Source organism: Melanaphis sacchari, unplaced genomic scaffold (assembly GCF_002803265.2).
Source record: "Melanaphis sacchari strain LSU unplaced genomic scaffold, SCAv2.0 Contig51_pilon_pilon, whole genome shotgun sequence".
In the NCBI taxonomy this organism is placed as follows: domain Eukaryota; kingdom Metazoa; phylum Arthropoda; class Insecta; order Hemiptera; family Aphididae; genus Melanaphis; species Melanaphis sacchari.
Window position 1 is genome coordinate 772927 of NW_020271353.1, and position 27688 is coordinate 800614.

The window sequence follows — 27688 nt, forward strand, 5'->3', positions numbered from 1 at the left end:
TTGGTAGAAACATAGTATTATACTCATTTTAATATGAAAAAATAACATACAAATAAATTATTTAATACATTTTTTTATTCTATTCTATATTTTAACTGATAAAATAAGCAATTTTATTTATAAAAATTAAATTTTTAGCATAGTTATCCAATTCATAAGATCTTAAAAATTATTTTATCTTGTGAAATAATAATTTCATAAAAAAAAAATTTTAATTTATTACGATTGGTTTAGAAGTTTTATACAAAGATCACAAGATATTTTTATTGAAATCAAAAAAAATATGCATTGAAGTGTAAAGAAGATGAATTAATTTTAATGAACGTTAGAAAATTAAATATTTAAATAAAAAATAATAATTTTTTCCAGACATTATTTTAGTTATTATGTATTATAAATATTATTTGTTGTAATTCAATAATTATTAATTCTAGAGACTTTAAACTTAAAAATAATTTGGTGTATACACAAAACAATTTTTATAATTAATATTCTAGTATTTTTTATTTTCGTTAGACTCGAGATAGAAAATAAGTTAATCATTTCATTTTTTATACATGATAAATATTCATAATTTTATCAGAGGTGTTTTTTTATAATCTGTATAAATTAATACACAAATCCATTATCCATGACATGAAAAAAATATCTTTTTCACCTTGTAGTTTTTCATAATATTATTTTACAACATCAGTAATTACATTCTATATTAGGATAGATAACTAGTAGTTAATAAAAATTAATACAACTGTTAAATATATGAGCAATGTATTGTTATTTATTTTCATAAGTAATGTATATACTATATTTATCAGTTCTGCTAAAATAATTTTTTCAAACATCTTACAAAATAAAATATATAGCGTAATTAATTTCTTGAAACGTTAATTTATTTATCATTTTTTACCCAATATGTAATATTGTCATGACATAATAAGTTGCCTATATAATACTCCTTAAAAAATGATTATTGAAACCACCTCAGCAACAACATTATTCAAGGCTGGACATAAACAAATTTAACATTAAAATTTAAGTAAAAACATAATTCTTTTTAAGAAGTATCGACCTTTTTAAATTTATAAGTTACTTTTTATGTTTTGTTTTAATGAAACAAGTTATATTTCTATATGAATAAATGCGTATAATTTCAATTACAAATATTTTTCTTAAACATTTTGAATTTAAAAAAAATAAATAAATATATTTTGAATTAAAATAATGTTACTTAAGAATAAACTACAGTTAAAACATACTTGTTTATAAATAATCATAATAGTATAAAAAATGGCAAAAAATTATTTTACTTATCTGTAAAATAATTTAAATAGTTTAAACAACATTAAAATTTAGAGTATTAGGTACACAGAATAGCTAATAAATATTATTTGTCATGTTTCTTAAATACTATAATTCTTGTTTTTTTTTTTTTCAAAAGAAATTTAATAGTGACATTTTTTTGATAAATTTTCTAGGTTATTGTGGAAGCCAATTTTTAAATAATTGTTTGATTTTTTATTTTTTTTTTTGTTAATTTAAATGAATTATCAAAATAGTAATTTATTATTTCAAATAATTTTAATTAAAATATCAAAAATCGATTCTCACAATAACCTTTTAAAAAAAACCGACAAACTTAAACAATTTTACAGAATAAAAATTTGATTATTCTAAGTAAACGTGGTTTTTTTTAGTTTTTGGCTTAAATCATGAAATAAGTTCATTATAAATTACCTTAATATATAGTTTTTATAGCGGAGAAAGTAAAGAAGTTTTTACTCTTATCTGTAAACTAGTTAAATTATTTTTTAACTTGAATACTTATAATTAAAAACTTGAGTGAGTTAATTTCTATTTAAATACAATATAGTGGAAAAAAGTAATTTGTCCAGCCCTGGCATAACTAAAATATTTAATTATCTTTATAATCCTATAAACATACAATAATTTACTTAACGTCTAGAATAAATTAATCTCCAAAAACGGTCTGTCTTAAATGTTAAAAATTTCTCTAACATCGTGAATAGTTTTATTGTGATTAGTTTTAATGTGATTTGTTTTCTTTAGTTTTGCCACCAATTGCAATGTACCCTCAGTTCTTTTGCACATGATAAAATGACACTGTTCTTTCTTTGATGCAGACCTTCTTATCTGAGCTAGTTGTTTTGCAACCGCTGGTGGTAGTATTATCTCCATCATTCTGTAATAAAAAATAAAAGATTACTGTCCAAACCCTGTTATCGTGTACAATTTTAACCAAAAATAAGATAATCAAAACATTAAAAAGAATATAAAACGAATAATTTGTGTATTAAATAAAAATTTGTCAAGTAAAAACATCTCTTTTGTTGTGTAGCTTGACCTTCATCCAGAGACGTTAATTCGAAAGTAGATTCCATATTTAGCATGCATACGTAGATGGGTACCTATGTGATGTGTAATTTAATTGACGAGTAGTTGGACAATTTGACGAGTAGTCAAAAAATAATTATCTATAAATTGGTAGGTAACGCGGTGGCTTTATCAAACGTATTTATATTTAATTCTCAAACAGCGACGGATTAAATCAATTATTATCTAATCATTTGCTTTAATAATTTAAAAATTATAGCTTACAATCAAGTGACTGTTCCGGATATAATTTTTTAGTAAGTTGATTTATGCGTAGCGACTGTGCAAAATTACGCGAACAACTAAAGATATGAGAAATTTCTAGAAAATCATTAAATTAGCGTAAATAAAATATGGCAATAATTAATTTTTAAAAGATAAATCATCTACTGTTGATTCAACACCTTGAAATGTAAACATATTCAATTTTAATAATCATTAATTATTATAAGCCACCTTTATCCACTCAATATACGTACAAAATAAAAAGTGGTACATTTTACTCTATTATTTTTTTTAAATTAAAGTGGATGTTTTAGATCAGGGGTCACCAACTAATTTCTATGGAGGTCTGTTTTGAAACTTACCAAACTTTCTGCGATCCAAACTCCAAACAGTTTCAATGACTTTTACACGCGTTAATAAATAGTTAGATATGTATATTTTATAAATTTGTATTTATACTTTTTTATTTATTCAAATTGTGTTTTGCACAGGTTAATAAATAAGTATATTGTATATATTATATTTTAAAAATTTGTATCTATACTTATTTATTTATTCAAATTGTACTTCACAAAAGTAACAGAAACTTTTTCAGGTACGAGTCAAAATTTTGTAATCGAAGTTAATTTTTTTCATAATAAAAAATATGTCTGGAAGCAGTAAACTTTTCTAATTAATGATTATATTTATTTTTTTTAATAATAAATTATTTTGTTATTTCTTTTCTAAACGCAAATAAATATTTTCACGTGCTATTTAAATATGACCAACGTACAACTTTAAAGTTTATCACCACTGTCTTAGATAATAATCGTATATCTCTAAATTTTATATTAGGTTAATTCATCCTAATTGTATGCCCCTTTAAGAAAGCTATGTTAAACAGTAAACTAAGAATAATGCATTTATCTACAAATTTACAGCCATATCATTTTGTGTCGCTTCCAATAAATACCTTTTTTTACACTGTATTATAATATATTATATAATATTTTCTCGAGTTTTTTATACGCCATGTTAAGTTATCCATTCAAAGGTCAAATATTTGTTATACGTATTTTTATCGAGTACATATTGAAATTTGTTTTATTAATTAATTTATTAAACAACTTAGGACAATTTTTTGTGTAGATAGCAGATAACTCTGAAACTCAACATGAGCTAACTCAGCTGCAAGATTTAAATTTTTAACTTTTAACTAAAAAATAATAATAATATAAAACAAACACGAAATAACAAATATAATACGAGTGGTGTACCTGATGGGTTTGTTGCCCACATGCATGGACCGCATGGCCCTGCCGACTTCGCACGCTATCCTCTCGCTGCAGTCTTTGCCGTCGATGGACTCGGCTACGAGCTTGGTGAGCGAGGCCAGCTCTTCGGGAGCACGTTTCAACGCCGCCTTAGAGGTGAGCGCGTGTATGGGCAATATCGGTATGAACATGAGCGCGCTGAGGAACACCACCGCAACGCCCACGAATCCAGCCATGGCCACGAACAGAGGCTCTACCCGGGGCTTGGCTGGCGCCTGGTTTTCAGGCTTGGCAAGTTCCGAATCCGACGCAGACGTCGTCGACGACATCTGATTGCCGTTCTGCATCTGCTGCAGTACCTTGTTGTCCAGCGGATAAAAGAAATAATTGTACCCGGAAATCATGCCGTCCGGTGGTCTTTGCGCCGTGTCACCTATAAAACGACGAGGTTTGTATATATATACATATATATTCTATCCTGTCACACGGAGAAAGGCTTCTACAAAAAAAAAAATGTTGGGAAAACGGGTTTTCTTTTATTTTGTATATTTTTTTGCTTGTCAACAAAATCATTCTACTATATTTCGGTCGCTACTAGCTATAATAATATATAATAGAAGACGATTTACTCCAGAAATCGTTCAAAAAAACGATTACAACAACAAATTTTTAAAAGAAAGTATTTATCGTATACATATTTTTATATCAATTCAGACTACTTAAAGATTTATTTGATCAAAAAATTAGAAACAAACCAGTTTATTTTATTGAATTATAATAACTATTATGTTAAACGACGTAAACCGAAAAGAACTTAAGATACTGACGTCCAATTAGAAACGTGTAGATACTGCTTGTTCTGTTAATCCAAGATTAAAAGATAAATATGCATTATATGCCACCAAATAAATGTACTAAACGTAAAATTAATAACTATTAATTATATATACGACATGTATTCGTATGCTTATTTGTCTAGTATTTAGTGATATTTGGATAGATTCTACAACTACGTGTTTAAAGCTCATTTCGACGCTCTAAATTATGTTTTATTACATTTTAACCTCGTAAAAATCATAAGAAGTGACCCAATAAACTACTCGTATAGTTTAAAGTAATGTTATTTTTAAAAATTATTGGTTATTGCCTTTCAAATAGACAGAGCAATAAGGCAGCGTATTAAACTCAAAAATGTTGGAAGTAACTAATAATGTGTTGCTAAAAAAATAAATAAATTCCTGGATATATGTATTTTTTACGTATCGATAAGTAACAATGATAAAAATCTTTGAATAAAGTTTAAAAAACATGTACACTTTTTGTTATAGCAGAGCGATACTTATACTTTCCCTTCTTTTTTTAATTGATAATAATTTTATGTATTAATAAATAATTAGTGATAATAACTATACAAAGGGAACAATTTTGACTTAAAAATATTTAAATTTTAACCCATCGTGTTTAAATATATTTTATTTTAATTAATAGTGTATGTTAACCTGGCTATGATTTTAATATATTTGTTAGGCACTTCTCTACACTTGCAGTAATCAAATTGAAAATATAAATTATAAATAAAAATATTTTGATTTATCTAATTAATATTATGCAAGATATTTATAAGTGCTCTATTACCTATATACTACTAATTAATAACTATATACTATTTTGATATTTTTGTTTGAAACTTACTCGTAAGAGCGTTAATTATGTTTTGTGGATTGTTGGCGGGAACTTGGTTTAACTGTTGCGGAGCTTCTTGAGTAACTATCCGATTTTGTGACTCAGCTGCAAATTCGTTTTTTAAAAATTGAGGCGCTATTTGCGAAAGTAATAAATCCAATTGGTTTTTGGTGGTGTCGGTCTGGACAGGACGGTTCGCCTGATTCTGTGAACAATCACCGATAAATATAAACATTAACAAAACGCGTTCCGCCAATATTATATTAAAAATACATATTAATATTTATATTATGCATGAACTGTGCAATTAAATTATCTTTCGTACGTTGAAATGGAACGGTTGTTTCGATAGCATTTTTATCTCGTCAGAAGGTGGAGTGTACGGGATATCGTCGGGTATGTATTCTTCGACGTCGATTCGATCATTAACCACCTTGCGGTTCGGTCGGTGCATGTTGCCAATAACGCTTTGAAGGAATTCGGCGCCCGATGATGCATTAGTCGAGCCAGTATTATCGCCGACCACAAACGAATGCAGCGGCAACAATTGCACGATTATAAACAGGTATAAAACTGTTGTTCGAACAGCTCTGCTACTCCTAGTGACAAGAAAAACTCTCTTAATGAAATAATTATGGTTAGGGTTAGCCGAAAGTTTAAAGATGGGTTCACTGACACGGCGTCATCTGCCGTGTCGTATCCGAAAGTTGAGATTAGCTCAACTCTGGTAATTTCCCTGTATAAATCGTGGGTAGTTAATGATATTACGTTAATAATGTTAATAATAATTTAATTTTTGTATGTCATGTAATATAAGGTATTTATTTCTTACTTTATTTACAACACAATTTAAGAGATATTATTTTTATATTATCTTAGATCTACTCGTAGGTATATTATCAAGATATATACTTAGAAAGCAATATACTAGTATAATAATAAAGCAGGTAATTACATTTTAATAATCTACTACAATTTTTTATGTTTTTTTTTTATATGAGAAAATTTGGTCATTTATCAAAATAATCAAGAAAAAGGATGACGATATTATTAAAATATCTGGAATAAGAAAATTGTATCCTCCAAATGATGTAGTATATCTTAATAAATTTCAGTATGAGTATTTTTAAGACATAAACATGTTAAGACATTTAAAATATGATTAGTATAGATTTATCTGATTATAAACCATAGTTACTAGTTTTTAATCATATACAACTTATACAGCAAAGCCAATATTTTTTACCAAACCAGTATTATAATACAGTTATGTTTCCAATCTTAAGTCTGGCAAATAGAAAGGATACTATTGATTTAAAAAAAATATCTCTGCACGTAATTTACGTCTGATTACAAATTATATTTTTAAGTCATAATTTACATAGCCATAAAATACACCAGGACTTAAATTTATTCATGTATAAAATAAATTCTAACCATAATTTACATGAAAAATTAATCATCTAGATTAAAATTAAATACTATACAATTATTTAAATAGTACCTAAATAAAATTTATAGAAAAAACTAACTGCCATGCATCCATATACTGTATAATAAGACTCTACCAGTCTACTATACATATACGTATTATCATTTATCGCACATGATAAGAGCGCAATAAGTATCTACTTAATCGTGAATCATTTTTATTCGTTAAAGCGTCCTATATTAAAATATACACTATTATTATAGCAACAATCGGCAACTGGTGTACTACGGAAGACAGAAAACTAAACCACCGAAATATCTCGATTAGATATTGTGTAATAATTACATCATAAAAAATTGAAAAAAAATTTGATTTAAAAAAATCTTTTTTGTCTAGGTCTCATTTATTTATAAGTTTGATTTTTTGCACTCCAAAATAAATTGCTTGCCGACTCCTGCACTATAGAAACGCAAAATAACGCTTTTAGATGTGGCTTATTATTACTATACGGTAATCCTTGATTCGCTTATTTATTAATTTTTCAAATTTGTATATATTAAATACGGCCATATAATCATGTTGGTATTAAGTATACAATTTGCGTACCTAAAAAGTTCAGATGATTGTGTGGCTGTGTGCATTGTGACACGCAAACGTATATCTATAATACATATTATATTATAATATACATATATATTTATAGACGACGGATTGACTATTACCTATTGGCTATTATATTTGCTTGTCGCTGTTGTTGCGAATCGGGAACATGGTTTCTCTTTTATTAACAGATAGAAGAAACGATTTTTTGGAAATAATAGACACCTGTATATACCTACCTACAATACCATCGTCATCATAGTTATTGAATTCCCGTGTATAAATATCTATATATTGTGATTTGTGAACTGAAATAGTTTTCGATTTCGATTTCTTCGAGCACATATTAATATTTTATTGTGCATCACATAATACCTAGGTATGTGATTGTTAATTGTACGTACCAATATATATTGCAGCAGAATAAAAGACGCGATGATTATATTATATTTTCTAGTCGTAGAATGTACCTACGTTCTCTACCAAGCTATTTAATGAATTATTTGTCTTTTTATATTATTTTTTTGACAAACAACAATAAATAATACTACGAGTATTACGAGTATAAATTTGTAATATTATGCAAATATTATTGCAATAAGTGCGTTTCGTTATTTTTTCCAAATAAGATATGCCACAATATAGCATAATAATTGTATAGAGCGTAGACTGCAGGTAAATTGTTGTATATTTCATACAGACCATACAGTAATTTACAAATATTTTATGGAATACAGTTATAATGCTCGTAAAGTATTAATTACAATTTAGCAAAGGTGGGCATTAACTAGTTAAAAAGTTAATTTTTTTTAAACTTTTTAACCTAACTAATTGGTTATTTTCTAATCAACTTATGGACTTGAGGAATTTGATTGATAGTTGAAATAATTTAGCTTTTTGCAGTTAATATTAGAATTTTTTTTAATAAAATTACAAATTATAATTTGCATTGTTTTAATGTTTTATGACCTTCAGGCTTTAATTGCTATATTAAATAAGAAAAAAATATTTGTTAAATTATTAATTTGAGATGTGTATACCTTAAATTAGTAAATAATATATCATGTAACGTAAAAAAGTATTTACATTGTATAACGCGCACTATGATAAAAATAAAATAAAATTGTTTTTTATAATTTAGTAAATTAAAGAAGTTAAAAAAGTTTAAAAAAAAAGTAAATTAGAAAGACATAGGTAGTTATTCTTTATGTGATTTACATACTACCTAATTAAAAAAAAATAAATTAACTTTTTTTAAACTGAGTTAAGTTAGAATTTTTTTCTATATTAAATGTTAACTTATCGAGTTAAATTTATAATTTGTTAACGGTTAATTAATAACTCATCGATCTTGTGCTTTTTTAACATAACTAAACTTAAGTTAAATATTTTCATTAACTTGCCCACCTTTGTAGTTTAGAAAAGTAAATTATTAATAAGTATAGGCGTATAGCCAATATCAGGCTTTTAAAGCAAATGTACCGAGAGGACAAAATTAAATAATTTGACCATATTTTAATAAAATGCCATCGTCTCTATTTATGACGAGCATGAGAGAGTTCTACTGTTGGAGAGTGTGCGTGTAACAGTCGTAAGTGGACAGGCAACGACTATAATACAGACTAATGTGTATTATTTTATGTCTGTTTTGAAGTATCAATAAAAGTGTATTAGACTAAAATCTGTGTTAAAGACTTTTCTTACAATAATTTAACGTTCTACCTTTATAACCAAATAGTGCCGGGATCATAATATAGTTAATGAGGTCTTGAAGATTAGGACGTTAAATCAATAAAAATTCACAATCAAATTTCACATTAAATTAACAGTGCTTACTAAGAAATGGAGACCAGGGCCGGACTGGTAGGGTTTCGGCCCACTATTCTCTGTATGCAACCGGCCCATTTTCCTATATTTAACGGCCCAACTTGAACTAACAAAATATTTGATTTTCTCAATAATATTTCTACCTTACCAACATTTTATAAGAATTAGGATTTAGAACTCTTTCGATGTTGATTACAAAAGTAAAATATCAATACAGGTATAAATCAGTAAACCCGAACAGTATGACAAAATACAAATTAAATTTTATAGTTATATATTTATGTATATGAACGACAGTAATTTAGATAAAGTATGAGATGAGTTTTAATAATATCCAAAATATCTTCAAACTTTAAATCATTTAATATTTCTTTTCACCGACATTAATAAAAAGCATCTAAACGGTCATTAGATAATGAAGCGCGTAGACGATTTTGATAATTTTAATTTGCTAAATACTCGTTCACAATTAACCTGAGTTACCGATAAGTTAGTATATTCCATGGCGGCATATAAATTAGAATAAGTGGGCATATGTAAATTAAGCGAATGAAGTAAATTAAAACACAAATCAAACAATTCTCTGGGCATGTATACCTTTTCATCACGGATAAAGAGTGTTCATTCAGATTCTGAAAAAAAAAATGCTCATATAATTTATCTTAACACGAATAAAACATATAAATATAGTTAGTAGTTGAATTTGATTAAAATATGATATAATAAACAATTAATTTTTTTTTTTAGTTACCTGTAACAGATAGATGAGTTTCCCAATCTAAAGAAAAATCTTCATAATCCATATCAGTTACAATTAAATTATCATCATCATTATTTGTGTTTTCGTCATAGATATCAACAGTTTTTTTATATAATGGTTTAGAAATTTTATCATAAATTCCAGCAAAGTGTTCAAGTTCGTCAATTAATTTTGAGTGATCAACAGATGATAATTGAGATAACTTTTGTAATGCTGATTTAGGAATTAGTTTATTTCTTACATCATTATAATGTTTTGGCAATAAATATTGCATATCTGCAACCACACTTTTATTATTAGTAAATCTTTCAGTTAGGCTGGTTCGCAATTGGTCGATGATACATTGAAAAACTTCTACTCTAAATTTATGTTTTGGATCTGTTGGTGCTTCATCGTCACAAACTTCATCAAACATATGTCTTTTTATTCTTATTCTATTTTTAGGAAAATCATTCTCAATAAATATCTCTTTATTTAATGCAATTTTTTGAAGGGAATTATTCATTTTTAAAACAAAATCTTTAGATGATTTAAGAACATTCTCAAATTTTAAATTACTTATGTCAGCAATACACTTGTCCACCATTAAAAAAGCATTCAATATATCCAAATTCTTTGATTGTAGGTATGTTGATGTAGGGCCAATACTTTTGAAAATTGGAAGAAATAAATGAGCTGTTACTATAATATTAAATTGACACAACTTTTCTTTTAATGAATTGGCTTCGGAAATAGATTTTGGGTCAAAAGTTTTTGATGTTGCCACAAAATCCAATGCATTTATCACTATAGGATATAAACAGTCATTTCCGTCAAACATCCATAGTAATGCTTTTTCGCGGGACCACCAACGAGTCTCACCTATTTTCTGTAATTTTTTCAGTTTATTTTGACCGGTTGTCAGTTTTTCTTGAATTTCTTTCCACACACCCATCTTTTTGTATGAATCAGAAAAAAAAGTTGCCAATCTATTTAATAAACCAAATAAATTTTTAGCTGCCAAATTTTCGCATATGTCACAAACACATAAGTTTAAAATGTGTGCATAACACCAAATGTACACACTATTTTGATTTTCTTGTTTTATAAAAGCACGCAATCCATTGAACTCGCCCTGCATGTTAGCAGCTCCATCAAAGGAAGATCCAATAATATTTTTAAAATTAATATTGTTTTGAGAGAAACATTCTTTGAGTAATTCATACAATCCTTTTCCTGATGATGTTTTTACTTGTACTACACTAAATAGACGTTCTTTAATATGAGAGTTAATAACATAGCGTAAACAAATAGCTGCCTGATCAATGGTACCTATGTCTTGAGTACTATCTACCTGTAAGGGCTGTAAATATATGTTATAAAAATTATGTTAATTTACCTAGTTGGAATTAAAAAAATTAAATTGGTTTACCTGTATACTAAACTGACGATCACCCAATTCATTCTTTATTGTTTTTCTCATGGTTAATAGTATGGCATCTATTACTTTGTTAACTGTAGTTTTAGATAATAAAGTTATTAACGCACCTCTTCCTTTTGAATTTAATTCCACATTTTGTTTTCGCTGTTTACTGCGTTGAATAGCAGCAGTCAAATATTTATTTAACACCATATCACGTTTTGCGGTAAACTTTAAAAGTTCCAAAAAGTTTCCGTGGTTAAAATTTGAATTTTCTATATCATATAATGCTTCAGATGATCCTCGATATGATAGATTTTGTTTTCCAATAAATTTTATTATATCAAATACTTGTTCCAAAATATGAATGCGTTCCATTACTTGCTCTTTTCTATGATTCATCATATCTCTGCTCACAACAAATTCAATACTATTTTCATTACTTGCTGAAAAGTATGCTTCTACAGCTGATGAATGACTTTTACTAATTTCATGGGACTCAATAGCAGCATATATATTTTTAAAATTAGTGCAACCGTTGCAAAAATTACTTGTACTGTTTGATATACTAAATGCTATACATATTGTGCAATAAATGGCTTTTACATCATAGTTAATACACTCAACTGTAATCCACTTTCTCGGGACACTTTTTCCATTACTATCAATTCTATTATAAACTTTATGCAAAACCCACGGTACATTGGTTAATCGTGGAGGTTGATTAGGGTTGATTTTTTCAATAAACTGGAGTTTTTGAATAATGTTAGAACTAGCATCAAGTTTAAATTGATTAGTTACACTACAGATGTCCTACAAAAAAAATATTATTTATATACCTAACGGCTAATGCAAATAATACAATTGGCCATAACTACTTACATCGGATGATGGAAAATTATTTGTTTCATTATGATCAGGTTCTATCACTAATTTTAAACTTTTTTCATTAACATTTAATTCACTGGTGTTATGCACAGTGGATGTACTGGCACATACAGGATCCTATAAATATAAATTTAATACAAATTATTTTTATTAAGAAACACAAATGTTTTCCATTCTATAATCTACAACACATATTGAAATAAAAATATATAGGTTTTTTTAAACATTTGTAAAATATTATTTTATTTACCTACATTTCATATATTTTAATATGGTATACAATATACTTTAATACTTACACTAGAAGATGTTGGATTATTTCTTATTTCTAATTGTTTTGATGTTTCATCATTAATGTTATCTAAAAATGTCAAAGCAACATAAATGTATTTATAATATTTCCTACATATTTATTTACTACCTACTGCAGTCTTGTTGAGTATTTGAGTAAATGTATTTAAATATTTTTATTGTATTTAGAATACTTTTTAAATACTTCTCGAATAAAGTATTTTAAATACGGTCTTGGATGTATTTGTATTTGAGAATCAAATACTTTTAATTAAATACATTACCTATTTTTTCAATAAACAATTATTTATTATATTTTTTCTAGACAGAAATCAAAAGTACTATCATTGAAATTTTGTATTATAGGTACCTATATGAAATACAATAATAAATAATATCTAGCTCATAAGTTGTGGGATAATATAGCTATTACCTATTGCCAATTAGCAATATAAGAATATAACACTACAGTAGGTGCCAGGTGGCAAGTACTTAGGCTATAGTAGTTAGTACCAGAACCTATCTAGAATTCTGGTATATGCACTATGTATAAACCACTATAAACTATTAACTATAATATAATAAATAATAATATACACAGTTTGAATGAGTCTCAATGGTCAATTTAAAGTTAAAATATCAGAGAAAAAATATTGAACTCAAGTTAAGATAAGTATTTGTATTTATTCTTAAATACTTTTTGAAAGAAATACTTTAAATACTATTTAAATACTTTTGAGATTGATGTATTTGTATCTCAATTTAAATACAAATTAAAAGTATCTTTTTACAGGACTGCAGTATCTAGAATCTAAAACATGTCCATTCAAAATATAATAGAATTAACTTATAAACGTACCATTTTGTGTGTTAATAGTTGTACAAAATTGCAATTTCATCTGTTTCGGATCACTTCCTGCTGCTTTAAGTTCAGAAATTCGTTTGGCTCTAATTTTTTCTGCTCCTCCTTTACGATTTTTTTTTACGTTATGCATTTTTATAAATTTGAGTATTAACCGTACTTATTAATATAATACTCTATGTTGTCACTATATCGTCACTCGTCACGTGATTTTTATAGCATTTATTTTATAGTAACCACAACACAACACCGGACAAGAATAACATGAATACAAGACTATTTTTTTGTTTTCTTTTTAATTTTACCAAATAAATCATAATGTTAAGTTATAACTTATAATATTAATTATTATTGATATCATTTAGTTAATCAATAAATCAATAACACTATAAAACTATTTATAACCACAACCATAACAATAGTACCACTACTACTACTGCACCGGCCGTTATCGCAGTATAATATAATATAATACAGTGACATAGTGTATATCTGTGGCTATAGCCTACAAATATTGTATTGTGTTTATTTTTGTAATATTTCCACAATTCCACTGTGATTTTGTGATAATACTACCAACTGCCGAACGCTCAGTAAACTTGTATTGATTTGTATTATTGGCATAAAATATAAGCCTTTGCATAATTAGATTGACTTTAATATTTTTAGTATTTATACATTTATATAACCGTAGCACACGGCCCACTGTGCTGTAGAATAGTAGCACAGTGGCCCAGTCCGGCCCTGATGGAGACTGTCATAATTAGCTTATGGAGAACACGAAAGCAAGAGGAGGACGATAGTAGGTTTTAGTGCGTGTCACCTAATACAAGTGGTACGACCGTCAGACCGTACCACCTAAATATAGAGGTTTAACACGTTCAATTGTCTACATCTAATAAACAATGACACCGTTGAGAGATATGACGAATAAAAAATATGCTGGGCTGTGCGTCGTTGTCAACGTCGTCAAATTAATACCCGTAAAAATAATTATGCTCAATAGATATGTACTTATGATTATTATTCACTAATCACTACTATAAATGTATACGCTGCAGGTGGCATCGAGACGGTTCATATTATAATTATTATTTATTTTCTCTTTTATAATAGGCCACGCGAGTTATTCTAAAACGAATATTGATTTAGGCATTTAGCATACAGCTGCGAAAGATTAAGTGGTCAAACGACTCAATCGTAGGTATATTTTATAAATGAAAGCGGCGCCAATTTGATCACACAATGCAAATCAATATTAAAATTATTGTGTTAAATCGAAATGATTGATCGTTTTTTAATATACCATGGTGCTAACACCATATCACAGTTTAAATTTAATACCTATTGCCAATACAGATTCAGCCCTACTTTCCCCTTTAACTTCAAAAAAATTGTTTTTAACTGGTTAGCAGGTATTGTGTTAAAAAACCGTTTAAAAATTAAAACTAGATGTATCTGTTTCACGTGTAGTTAAATTCACGTGAGTCCATGAATTTTGTTATTATGCCATAAGTTTATTATATTACACATGTAATTTTATTTTTAATATATTTAGTATTTTTCAATGGTTTTCTAGTTTTTTTTTTATATTTTGTTATTATCAATACGTTTAGTAAACATTATGTTTTTAATATACGTGAAATAAATATCCATGATTTCCTACTTAATTACACGTGAATTAAATTCACGGATTTTTATATTTAATTATACGCGAAAAGAAAACACGTGACTACGTGAATCTTAATTATTAATTCGATAGATCTAATCAAAACAATTGCATCTCGTATTCGCATCTAACTATATAATTCAGTTATAAAGTGTTGCTATTGGGTGGCTTCTTTTTTCACGCGTCGCATGTCAAATTAATTAATGTATATCCGCATACATGCTTATTGTAAATTTAAATTACAGATTGTATGTTTTAAAATAAAGTTAAAAAAAAAAAAAAAACTATATTATTATTATTTACAATATATATTATATTATGTATTGTAATTATTAATTGTATTCAAAAAGTATCATGTACACGTATAAAAAATTATTTAACTAGATTTGTTATGATTTTATGCATTTATAAATAAGACTAATATAAGTATACTTGACTTTATTATTATAATTCAAAAGTTGGATAACTTCAAAAGCTCTTACACTTCTGTTGTGCTTTTTAACATGTAATCTATACACTAAAAAACTAATTATAACTTGTTAATTATTTGCATACGTTTATAACAGTTCTAAGTGCATAATGTTTACATTTATAAGGTAACAATATAAAATGCATTAAATTATTGTCATATATGGCCTACCCACTGTAGTTAGAAACCGAGAGTATCAACTTATAGTTGATCGTAAAAAATATGTTGTTACTCCTCGAAAATTTGAAATCCCAGTGCACAACTGCAACTGTATTAAAATTAAAAAACTAAAATAGCACAATTTAATTTATATGAAAAAAAATTAGCGTTTAGCTATAATGTAGTCGTTTATAGGAAGAAGAATGCAGTAATAAGTATACTCGCATGCCAACTCGGATACTCATCATATTACTAAACAGCCGCGTAGTATTAATTGTGTGCAAATAAAAAATTAGCCTGAAATAATGTTTATATTTGCCGTTCAATGTGGTACCTACATGGCTACATACAACAATGCAGGCAGACTATGAAAAGAATTAGGCCCGAAAAAACTATTTTTTAAATTTATTTCGTCTTGGATTTTTTTTTTAGGGCACAAATTCGTGGTTATTTTAAAGTCTTATTGAAAATGTTTCCTTCAATAATTCGTAGGTAATTAATTAGTAATAATACTAAACAAAACAAACTCATATTTTGCACATAATATAAAAACAATATAATGTATCATATTAAATTTATATAATAGCTATATTTTTTTTTTTACATAATTAGTCACTATTATTTTTGACACGTCAAATAACGTCTCCAACACCAATATTTTTCATTACATTTTTCTCTACATTCATAGATGGGAATGCCTCTAATAATTATATTTTGTATGAACAGCCGCAGCACTCTGGAAAAAACCCAGATATACCACCGACATGGTGTGCCATTGTCTATTATGTGTATAATATAAATTTTGTATTAATATATGTACAAAATATATCCTCCGTTCCAGCGGTTTAACAACGCGATTTTACTAACTTTAATTTTGTAGCTACAGTTTCGCTAAAACACACCGCGTACATTAACAATACAATTCGTGATGGGTTCGTGCGGATTTCATCTGGTGGGCGTAGTGATCGTATTTTATAAAATATTTCATACTTGATTTCTTTTAATTATTAAAAATAATTTAATCATACATTGAGACGCAAAACATCTTCATCTCGCTTCTTAATATAATATATGCCATGCTAACAAGCGAAACCGTCGATAAATCGAACACACGTAGACGATGAGAGATGGCTTGTATACACATAAATTAATACGTAGTGACTAATGAAGTAATGAGCAATGACTAGGTATATTCGAAAATCGTAAAAAACTTTAATAGAATTGAAGTGTTAAACACACTCTTGTATCATATATTATGGCACTTACTTTTAACATCCATATAAATCTTGGAATCGGATCTCATTTCGTATCTATCAGGTATTTAGGGAAATATTGTATTACACACATTTTAATATTTTAATTTTCAACACCACGCATTGTTTAGTGTTTAGACAAAACTGAATAGGGCGCTTGTCGCTAATACCTACCATTCCTACCTTAGATGTTGGTACAATATCAATCGAAAAAAATAGAAATGTTTAGAGATTCAGATACCTACAACACTTAGGTGCAATAATAATAACAAAATAAATGTCAAATTTTACAATAATTGTCGGTAAAATACGATTGAAAACGGAATTTAAGTAATTGAGAATGCTTAATTTATGTATATATATATATTATTCTATTGTTTTACGTAGACACACAATACATACCATATTTTTTATCGTACAATTAAGCTGAATTTTGTGTTTACCAGAATAACAGTAAAAATCAACTTACAAAAAGTATAAAAAAAAATGTAATTACCCAGAAAAGTGCCCTAAACTGTTTTTGGTCTAGACATTTTAAGCCATGAAGAAATCAAAGATGCGTTTTTAAAGTGAGTGCATTCTAATAGAAGAAGTTAAAATTGTGCACATTAATCTGTAGATATGTATTTAATTTGATAAATCCTTAATAACTTTGTACAAATTTATACAAGCTATGTTTTATATACTTGTGTAATTTACTTTTGTATAAAAAACACATCACGCATATAACATGTTAATACTAAATGTGGTCGTAATTTTTTTTTAAACAATTAATCATATAAATATTAAATACCGTCCAAAGATCTGAAATTAAATAAAAGTGTATTTTGACTAAAAGATTAAATTGACTAATTGCACCTTAGCATAGAACTATTTTATGCAGTGTATAGTTTAACTAGATGACTAAATGTATCATTTGAATGTATATACATATTTTTTTTTTTTATCTGTTAAAGCTATAAAGTAGAGAAACCTGAAAACGATGTGTGATAACATTACTTATTAAAAGAAAAAGACAATTAAAATTCATCTAATGCATTCTGTTTAATTCCATTATCTTCATATTATTACATCGTATAATATATGCGAGTGGAAGAAAAAATCCCGTAAACGAAAAAAATACAAGACAATACAATTACAGTTTTAGTTTTATTATATTATCGAATACACTAAAATGAATACGTAATTCTATAATTTTTATTTTGCTAAATTTTCTCCTATAGTAAACTTCAATTACAAACAACTCTTAAGAAATATTCACACATAGCACATTAATTACTATGTATGCAGGAATATGCGTGCTTAAATAATAATATAATAATTTATAGACACAAATTATACAGATAACTGAAGCCTGTCAAGCCTTGATTTAAATACTACCAGGTTAAAATTTAAATTTAAAAAACTTCAATACATAATATATATTTTTTTACCGTTGATGGGCCTGGATGAACTTCTCCGTCTTCCCGCCTGGGACAATTTGCCCCCAAAAACATTAAATATTCAACTGTGAGCAATACCATGAGAGTAAGTATAACTATATGATACATATTGTATTAGTGTATTTTACATTATAATAATAAACTTACTACCACTCTTTCTAAAAACTATCCTTTATCTAACATAAAACTTTAACTAAAAAATATCTTTAAAAATATAAAAATGTTCAAACAATTTTTGGAGGTATATTCACATGGAGTTAATTCAAAATTCTTTGTCATGTTTTTTATATATATATAAATATGGTCACTCTAGTTTACAACGTCTAGCTGTTAACTCTATAAGTAGGTATATATTGGCACTGCATTGTACTCAACAATTTTGATGTATTCTAGACGAGTAGGTTAAGTTTGGTATGATTTATTGGCAAAGAAAAATTAATACAACTTCAACATAATTATAGCGTTTTGTATTCTGCAAATAAGAATGCGATTATTTTCATTTTCATTTTTACTCTTTCTATACCATTCGATTTTAGATTTGACTCGATAACTATATATTTATGTTATATTTGCACGTAATGTTATTAGGCCAACCAACGAGTGAAATCTTTTATTGGATGACGTGCACAGGAAATGCACCGCGAAACCCGTTTTATTATGTTTGTTCTAAATCCAACAAATTTTTTCGGTTTGGCATCAATCCAACACGAATAGAAAGGAAAACGAACTAGATACTGCAAATCGATCGAACTCGAAACGCGAAAACTGATTTTACCACAAAAGTTTCCCGTCCGGTTAAACGCGGTTTTGCGTGCATTACATATTGGCCAATTTTATGATTAGAAGGATGTGATTTAAGCACCAATTTCGATTAAAAAAAAAAAAAAAAAACAGTTCTTAATATACCGTTATTCTATTGAAATAATTACATACGAACACGTAATCGACGATATCGCATTATTTAGATACAGTAAAATTCACTTTGATGTTGATAAAATCAATGCAAAATATTAATACTAAACGCAGAACGGTTCAACCATACGTGTTATGTCCAATATTGAGACCGCAATTAATAAACATACAACAGTATTAATTGATCACATTATTTTATTGTAATGTGTACCAATTTTTTTTACAATTATTGTAATTTATGAGTTTGTGTCAGTCGACAGATTAATCTTGTACACGTATTAAGTGAACGCATACCAAATACCGATAGTAATGAATTAATGAAAATAAACGTATGTATTGCAGATGAGTTTTACATTATTTTAATTGTTAAAGTTTGAATGTTTTGCATTATTAATGTTTAAAATTTTAATTCAAAACTATTAAATTTACGCGCCGCGGAGACTTGGCTATGTATACATTCGTATGTAGGCGTATATTATTACTGTCGATTTAGTTCGTCAATTTACAGTATTTTTCTGTTTCCCATTCAAATATATCTCATCTACTACCTACCAGATATAATTTAATAATCTGTACTCGGATATTTGGATACAATAATAATATTAATAATATTAAATTAAAGTTATGTAAATATTATTCGTAACGCCAACTATTAGTAAGGTTATTACGATTACGTTTATCTATTACAATTTAATACAACTTTAACGAGTTGCATATAGTAATAGTGGTCGACATTATAATATTATAATTTATATTATTTACTAAAACCAACAATTCATTGAATTGTCGATTGATATTATTTTTCGTTTGTTCTTACAATATTTTCCTCTTTTTAATAATTCACAATTTCAATTTTCCCAATTTCTTTTTAATATCCAAATAGACCAAATAAGAATAGTAATAATATATAAATCGCACTGTCCAATTATAATTATTATAATATACAATCATGGTTTGATTGTGTAGCCTACAGCAAGTTGTAGTATTATATTTTTTCGCGATGACCTGAAACGAAAATAATTATTGGCGTACGTAAATATTGCAGCTTAAATTGTATACGTAAATCGTTTAACCGGTACATCATCGCGCTGTAGTAGGTAGCCGTCAAATAGGTACCTATATAATATTAATATGATAAATGATTCACTGTGAAAAAATCCGTCACACACGCACATAATAGAAATCAATAGAAATTCAACTAATTGTTATTCGTTGTTTTAATTCAGCCAAACTATTTATAACAAGTATATAGTATAATAATATTATTCGATAAAATTTTTCCTGATGACGTATTATTCAAACGTAAACCATTTAATTGTTACAGTAAAATTTGGTCATCGTGTACGTTTCGGATGATGTCCACAATGACATGTATTTTTAACGTATCGCTGTATAGAAAAATTAAATAGTCAAGTAAATACCTGAAAGTATAAAAATTAATTTTAATCCTTACTTAACTTTTAATTTACTTTTCCAAACGAAAAGTTAGTTATATTATACGATTCCATTTAGTAAATTTTTATATAACACATTTTCTAGAATTTTTTTAATGCAAACTATTAGAGCTTATAATTATTGTTAGGATAACACATATAATATGCCAAGCTCTAGAATAGAACCTAATTTTATATTTAATAAAAGCGAATCAATTTATAAAAATAAATAAATATTTTTACAATTTAAACATGATTTATTCTTAATTAAACAATTATATATTTATAATTTAATTTAAAATTAATTTTGAAAACTAGACTATTATTTGAACCAGCTTGCTACCCAGATGATACGTTCTATATTATGTGTTCTATCTAACCTATTGTTGGAGTGTAGTTTATTGTCTATTGTGGAAATTATATCGCCAGTATGAATAGTTTTTATAGGAATAAGTCGAACTTAAATTTTTACGATTTCAAATTTAATCATTTTCTCAAACTTTTTGTACTTAAACTTCAATTCGAACTTTTGAACTTTAAAAATATATCCATGACAAATTTTGAAAATAAATATAGCAGCAAAAGGTGGGAAAGTAGGTAACTACTCTTTACTATATAGTAGGAGTCATCGAATATACCTCGTCATTATAGAGTAGGTCACTGTAGTGATGATGGGTGTGTTAAATTTGAATTCAATAATAAATCATTGCACACGAAAAACAATTTTAATGGGGGACGATTTGGCAGTCTATATTCTTATAAGTATATTTTATGATATGTTTATATTGCTACAATAGAAATTGTTTTACTATTGATAATACAGATATAATAAGTAATAATTTAAAATCAATCTAAATATTTTGAGTGTTATTGTGTATAGCAAAAATATAATTATATGCGTACAAATATCAAATATCCTCAAATATTTTTTGCAACAAAAAATAACTAAAATTGTTATTTATTCTGCTTAAATTCCAAATAACTTCAAAAATTCAAATTCAAATTTCTTAAAAAAAAAAATGTATCATTATATTTTCTAGATTTGTGGGTTTTTGTAAGAAATACTTATGAGGAACCTTGTATTAAATTTACAAGCTTTTAGACACATAAATTAAATATTTTATAAATTTTTAACTAAAAAATAATTTTAGAATTTCGTGGAAATTTAAACCTAAAACGCTTATAAAAATATTTTATTAAATGATTAAAATAACAACTTATGTGAGATCTTGTGTTAAATTTTCAAGGTATTAGATCAAAAGTAATTTTTTATTACAATTTAGTAATAATATTCTGAGTATCTATAATGCAAATTCAAATTATTTTTTTTTAATTACCTATATCATCATATATAGAAAATTCTAATACAAACTTTTGTTAAAAATATATTTCAATCATCTACTTTATTAGCTTTTGAATAACAAACAACAAAAAAAGAAAATTAATTTCATCAAAAATTCCTGATTTTCTGTATAAATTTTTTTTAGTTTTTTTTCTAATTATTAAAAAAAAATACTTAGTATTTTTGAATTTTAATTTCTCTCCCCCTCTCAAAAAGATATTTTAGTCGAAATTGATTATTTTTACTGTAGCAAAAGTTGATGACAGACACAAAAATATGTAAAAACTTCTGTCGTTCCGCTCAAAATTTATAATGAACATCTAAGAGCAACAATATTTGTAAGTAAATTCACTTAACATGTTAATAAATGTTAAAGTTATTATTTTTAAGCTGCTAATTATAGTTACCATTAAGCTGTGTCCAGACTTGCATACATATAATATCATAACTTACAGAAAACTTTTATTATATATATTTTCGAAAATACCACTGAAATTTGATTACATTAGTTTATTCGCTTTTAAAGATATGTCAGAAATATTGTAGTCGGTAAAATGGCTCGTGGTAGGTCATAGGTAATGTTAGGGGAAAAAATAAAAAAATTTATGCTATCTAAGTCATTACATAATATCATAATAATATTTATTAAATTATAAGTTCATACTATTTTCTAGGGGAGAGACAAGTGCCCTGTCTTAATACTTCCCTCCCACAATTGGCACTTATGGTTGGTACCTATGTTCGAAACTTTATATTGTGTATTTTTATTATTATTATTATATTACATCATTGAAAAAAAGTATGCAAAGATTATTGTCTATTGGACACCCCCACTGGTGATTTTTTACAATATATTAATAAGTTTAATTATATTAATACTAACTACACAGAAATTCAGTGAAGATCATGTTGATTAATAATTTATTTTTACATTTATATGTGTGTATAAAGTACATGTTATGGTCAAAGAAATTCTTTGGTTCTACGATGTTCGGATATAATAAAAAAATAATTGGTAAAAAACACATCATTATACCTTGCTCTTGCGTCCCCTCCATATTTAACAGTAGGTACTAACTTTTGCTATAATTTGTATTTGTACATTAGAATATAAGCGTCAACTTCGGTAGAACTAAAACTAATAATTATTAATATTACTAGTACATATTTACAATAATTTACAACTCAAGTATCATTATAATACATACGATATACCAAAAATTTTTACTAAATGAAGTTTTATATTGATATAGAAGAAAAATAATACATTTGACATTATTTAATGTGAAACATGAAACAATATTAATCGAATAATTGCATACGCTTGTGTCAGTTATGTTGGTATAAATATTTTAGATTAAAAATTATTGTGAGATATAAAAATGCTATAATCTATAATTTAAAATATAGATACTACTACTACTAATACTACTAATTTATAATGATTAAAATAATAATATATTATGTATAATGTATATTATGAATTAATAAATTATATGTACCTACCTATAACGCATTATATATAATATAAAAACTTGTAGATGACATAATGTAGCATATTACTTTAAAATTTAAAATAATGATGAACCATTTCAATAAAAACGTGTACAGATGTACACTGTGTTACCTAATACCTTTTAACTTGGTGTTAATGGGTTAATGTAATAAGATATTAATATATATTATAATATAAGTACATACCTACATTTATAATTTTAAAATTATTGGTTAGATATAATTAACAAAATTGTTGTTAAAAACTTAAAACTATATTAATATTACAATTATATCGGATGATTCTTAAATCAAGAAACACTCATTCTTTTAAAAACTATTTAAGTTTTAGAAAATATTTATTTTACATGATTATAGGTTATTAGAAAACAAGATATTTAAAAAAATATATATTTTTTTATTATATAATTATTATACTTTTTTCTTTTTAATGACATATTTTCTAAGTCCTTCGATTTATAAAAATCGAATTTTGGAAAAGTATTTAAAATTAATGAGCGGAGTGAGTGGGATCGAAGTTAGTACTTTGCAATGTTCGACAATGTAGCTCATCTAAATTTTAAATTCTTATAATTTAAAAATAGTGAGTGTTCTCCGATAAAAGAATCAACAGGTATATTAAAAATAAATAATATACATCCATTTACATATATGTACAACATAATATAATCGACAGCCTTATAACGACAAAATAAATTAATAAAACAAAAAAATAAATGGTATTAAGCCAAGCGTGGTCTATAATCGATAAACATCCAATTTCCAATCATTTGGCTATATAAAATGAATAAATATGAGTTCTATTAATCTATTATATTTTAAAAAAATTATTAGAGTCGTAAAACAAATAAAAAATAATTATTTTTTCACTAATTTCTGTTTAATATTCAATTGAAAATTATACTATATACTCATTTATAGCTAAATAGTTAATAAGTAACAATGAACTCTCGTGAAAATGATTATCGTTTACAATATGATTTGTGTTGTGAAGGTGTTCATGCATATTAAATTAAAAAAACATATTATGTGACAAAAATAGAATTATATTATCATTATACGATTATATAGATGCAAATTGTCTAATACATATAATTAGGTACTAATATTAAGCATAAAAAACAATCATTTAAAAAATGGACTATTTTGAGTTAGATTAACTAATAATTATTACTATAAAAATTATAGTTTAAATATCTATAAATAATTTTCAAATTAATTATTGTGCAATATCTAACATGCATAGATTTATTTTGATTTCCTTTTCAAAAATAATGCGTATATTATATATTTTTTCAAATTTTTATTTTAAAGATGATAAGAGTATTTAAGACATTTTAAATGTCTTGTTCACGGCTAAAAACTACAATTTAAATTTTATAAATTTCAATATAATAACTAAAACCGTAAGAAAGAAGTATTAATATTTTTATTTTTTCGTTTAAGTATCTAATTTCATCGAAATTTAAACTTGTTTATAATAATTTGAAATAATTGTATGTATAATAATTCAAAGATAAGTTTGTTATTAAATATTCAAGTCTTATTGTTATAAATCAAATTCAAAATTTTAGGAATTTAACTACCAAATAATTTGTAACTACAAAGTATATAAAAAAAAAATATGTATATCAAATATTTTCGATATTTTTTGATTTATAAAAGAATAATATCTATGAAATACATCAAATTACATTTATTAGCTATATTTAACTGAAAAAAAAAATTCACTCCTCCTCCTGTAAGTAAAACCAAAATTCTGGCTACTGCTTATACTATATATTGATATCAAAATATGAGTAAATAGGAACGAGTATACTTATACTAAATAATTACATATCAATATATTATTATATCACGATGAATAATAGTATACTCACAGTTGTGGCATTTTGTTCGCAATCGCATGAATGAAAAAAAAATCCCTTCGGGAAAAGAATTCGTTTAGTCTCGGTAATGAAAAAAAAAAAAAACTCTTAATGTCAATTTGTTTTACAGTAGATTCACGAGCAAACCACCGCTGATAATCGCAATGTTAAATGAAGAAATCCGCCAAGACTTATACCGTATAAGATGTGTCAAACACGTGGTGTACGAGCGACTTGTGATTCGAGTGTGAGTGCACAACGACACAGCTGCTACCTTTCGAGCGTTCACCGGTCGACTGAAGACGCTCGTCTAGCAGATCAACTACATAGTATATTATCATGATACATACATATAAATAAATATATTATATATGTGTGTGTGTGTGTGTTTATTAAAATCGTTCAAACGAAACCCGGCGCGTGTTAGTACTACGATGACGCGGTCATCGCGACAAAATGACGGGTGTGTAGATACATATTATACTATAGGTACCTTAACTATTACTATTTTGATTATTATTATTATTATTTTATGGATATTTTAGGTACATAATGTAAATTGTAATATAATATTATATTATATACATAAGCGTGCATTTATCTGGGTCAAGCATGATGCCGGACGTTCGATTCGGAACCGGTTCCGTGACACTGTGGCCTATAAAACCGATTTTTCTCGGATGCGCCCAAATGGTCTTTTAGTTTTTACGTATGCATAGATACATAAATATGAGTTCATATTATAAATGTATTACGACTTTAATCGATTTAGAAGTGGTGGACAGTACCTAATATTAAATACTAATAATATTTTTATTGTCACGCAACAGTCACATTTAACGATACGCGGACGCAAGAAGACGACATTGTAATTATATAGGATCCCTGCTGTAATACATAGATGGAAATCGGAGGGCCTGAGCCCCCCCCCCCCCACCCAAAAAAAAAAAATAAATAAAAATAAAACCAATTTCTGTAAATGTCTTATACCTCCTGAATATATCAAGTATCTAAATATTTAATAATTATTGTCATAATTGTATTTTAATTATATTTGAACTAAATAATATACTAAAAAAGGTACGATTTTACAAATTTGTCATTAGATATAATTTCAGTCAGTCAAAAGCACTGTAGCGTTTTTTATCAGTAGTCATTCGCATTGAACCATTCTTGTTTCGATAAAAAATAAAAATACGTATTGATATACTATTTTCAACTAATCCATTTTTTTGACTGAATAAAAATAAAAAATGTTGGAAAGTGAATATTGCTTTGCTATACGGTAAGTGACGAATGGGTCATTGAAATGAATTTTTTAAAATTGATGTTCAATAATGATTGTATACGAAGAACGATTCTAAGCGAACACAGTTTAGATTAGCATAATATAACAAAGTATATATCGTGTTAATTTGTTTGATATTGCTATATCAGGTAAAGTGATTTATTTTGCTATTAGTATAATACACGTGCTGTAGGTAGTTTGAAATATGTATTTGAAAATACATATTATCATTATTGTGTATATAAAATATAATTTTACAAGTAAAAGCTTTTTGCCTATATGAATAATATTTTTGACTTAAAACAACATTATGAATATCATTATTCATGATTTAAATAAGTAATTTCATCCAAATTTGAACTTAAAATATCTATAAAAAAAATTATGCTCGTAACTTTTATTAGAAATTTAGTACTAGTATGAATTACATATGACTGTTATGAAGAACCTTACATTAAATTTTAAAAATTTTAAAAAATATCAAAAACTCTCGTATCTATAAATAGCATAACAAGAGTTGAAATATTTTCGAATTTGTTAAAAATTCAAGCATCCACAGTTATTTGTTCTCTAGTTACACCAAAAAAATAAAATCGATTTTGTCAAAAATTGGATTGACACAAAAATGTCTGTTTTTCTTTGATTAAATTTTTTTATTTTTCCAGATTATAAAAAAAATTATTTTGAATTTTGAATTTTAACTTCTCTATAATATAACTAGATC

The 27688-nt window shown here is 26.3% G+C and overlaps 1 protein-coding gene across 1 annotated transcript; it reads right to left on the bottom strand.

Moving 5' to 3' along the window:
* Positions 1-1713: 1713 nt before the first annotated feature.
* On the bottom strand, positions 1714-26014 carry LOC112599473. Its single transcript, XM_025346390.1, has 5 exons — positions 25689-26014; positions 5881-6154; positions 5565-5760; positions 3876-4305; positions 1714-2200 (listed from the first exon to the last, which is right to left on the bottom strand). Exons 1-5 carry the CDS (start codon positions 25697-25699, stop codon positions 1993-1995), a joined length of 1119 nt encoding a protein of 372 aa, XP_025202175.1. The 5' UTR covers positions 25700-26014; the 3' UTR covers positions 1714-1992.
* Positions 26015-27688: the final 1674 nt, after the last annotated feature.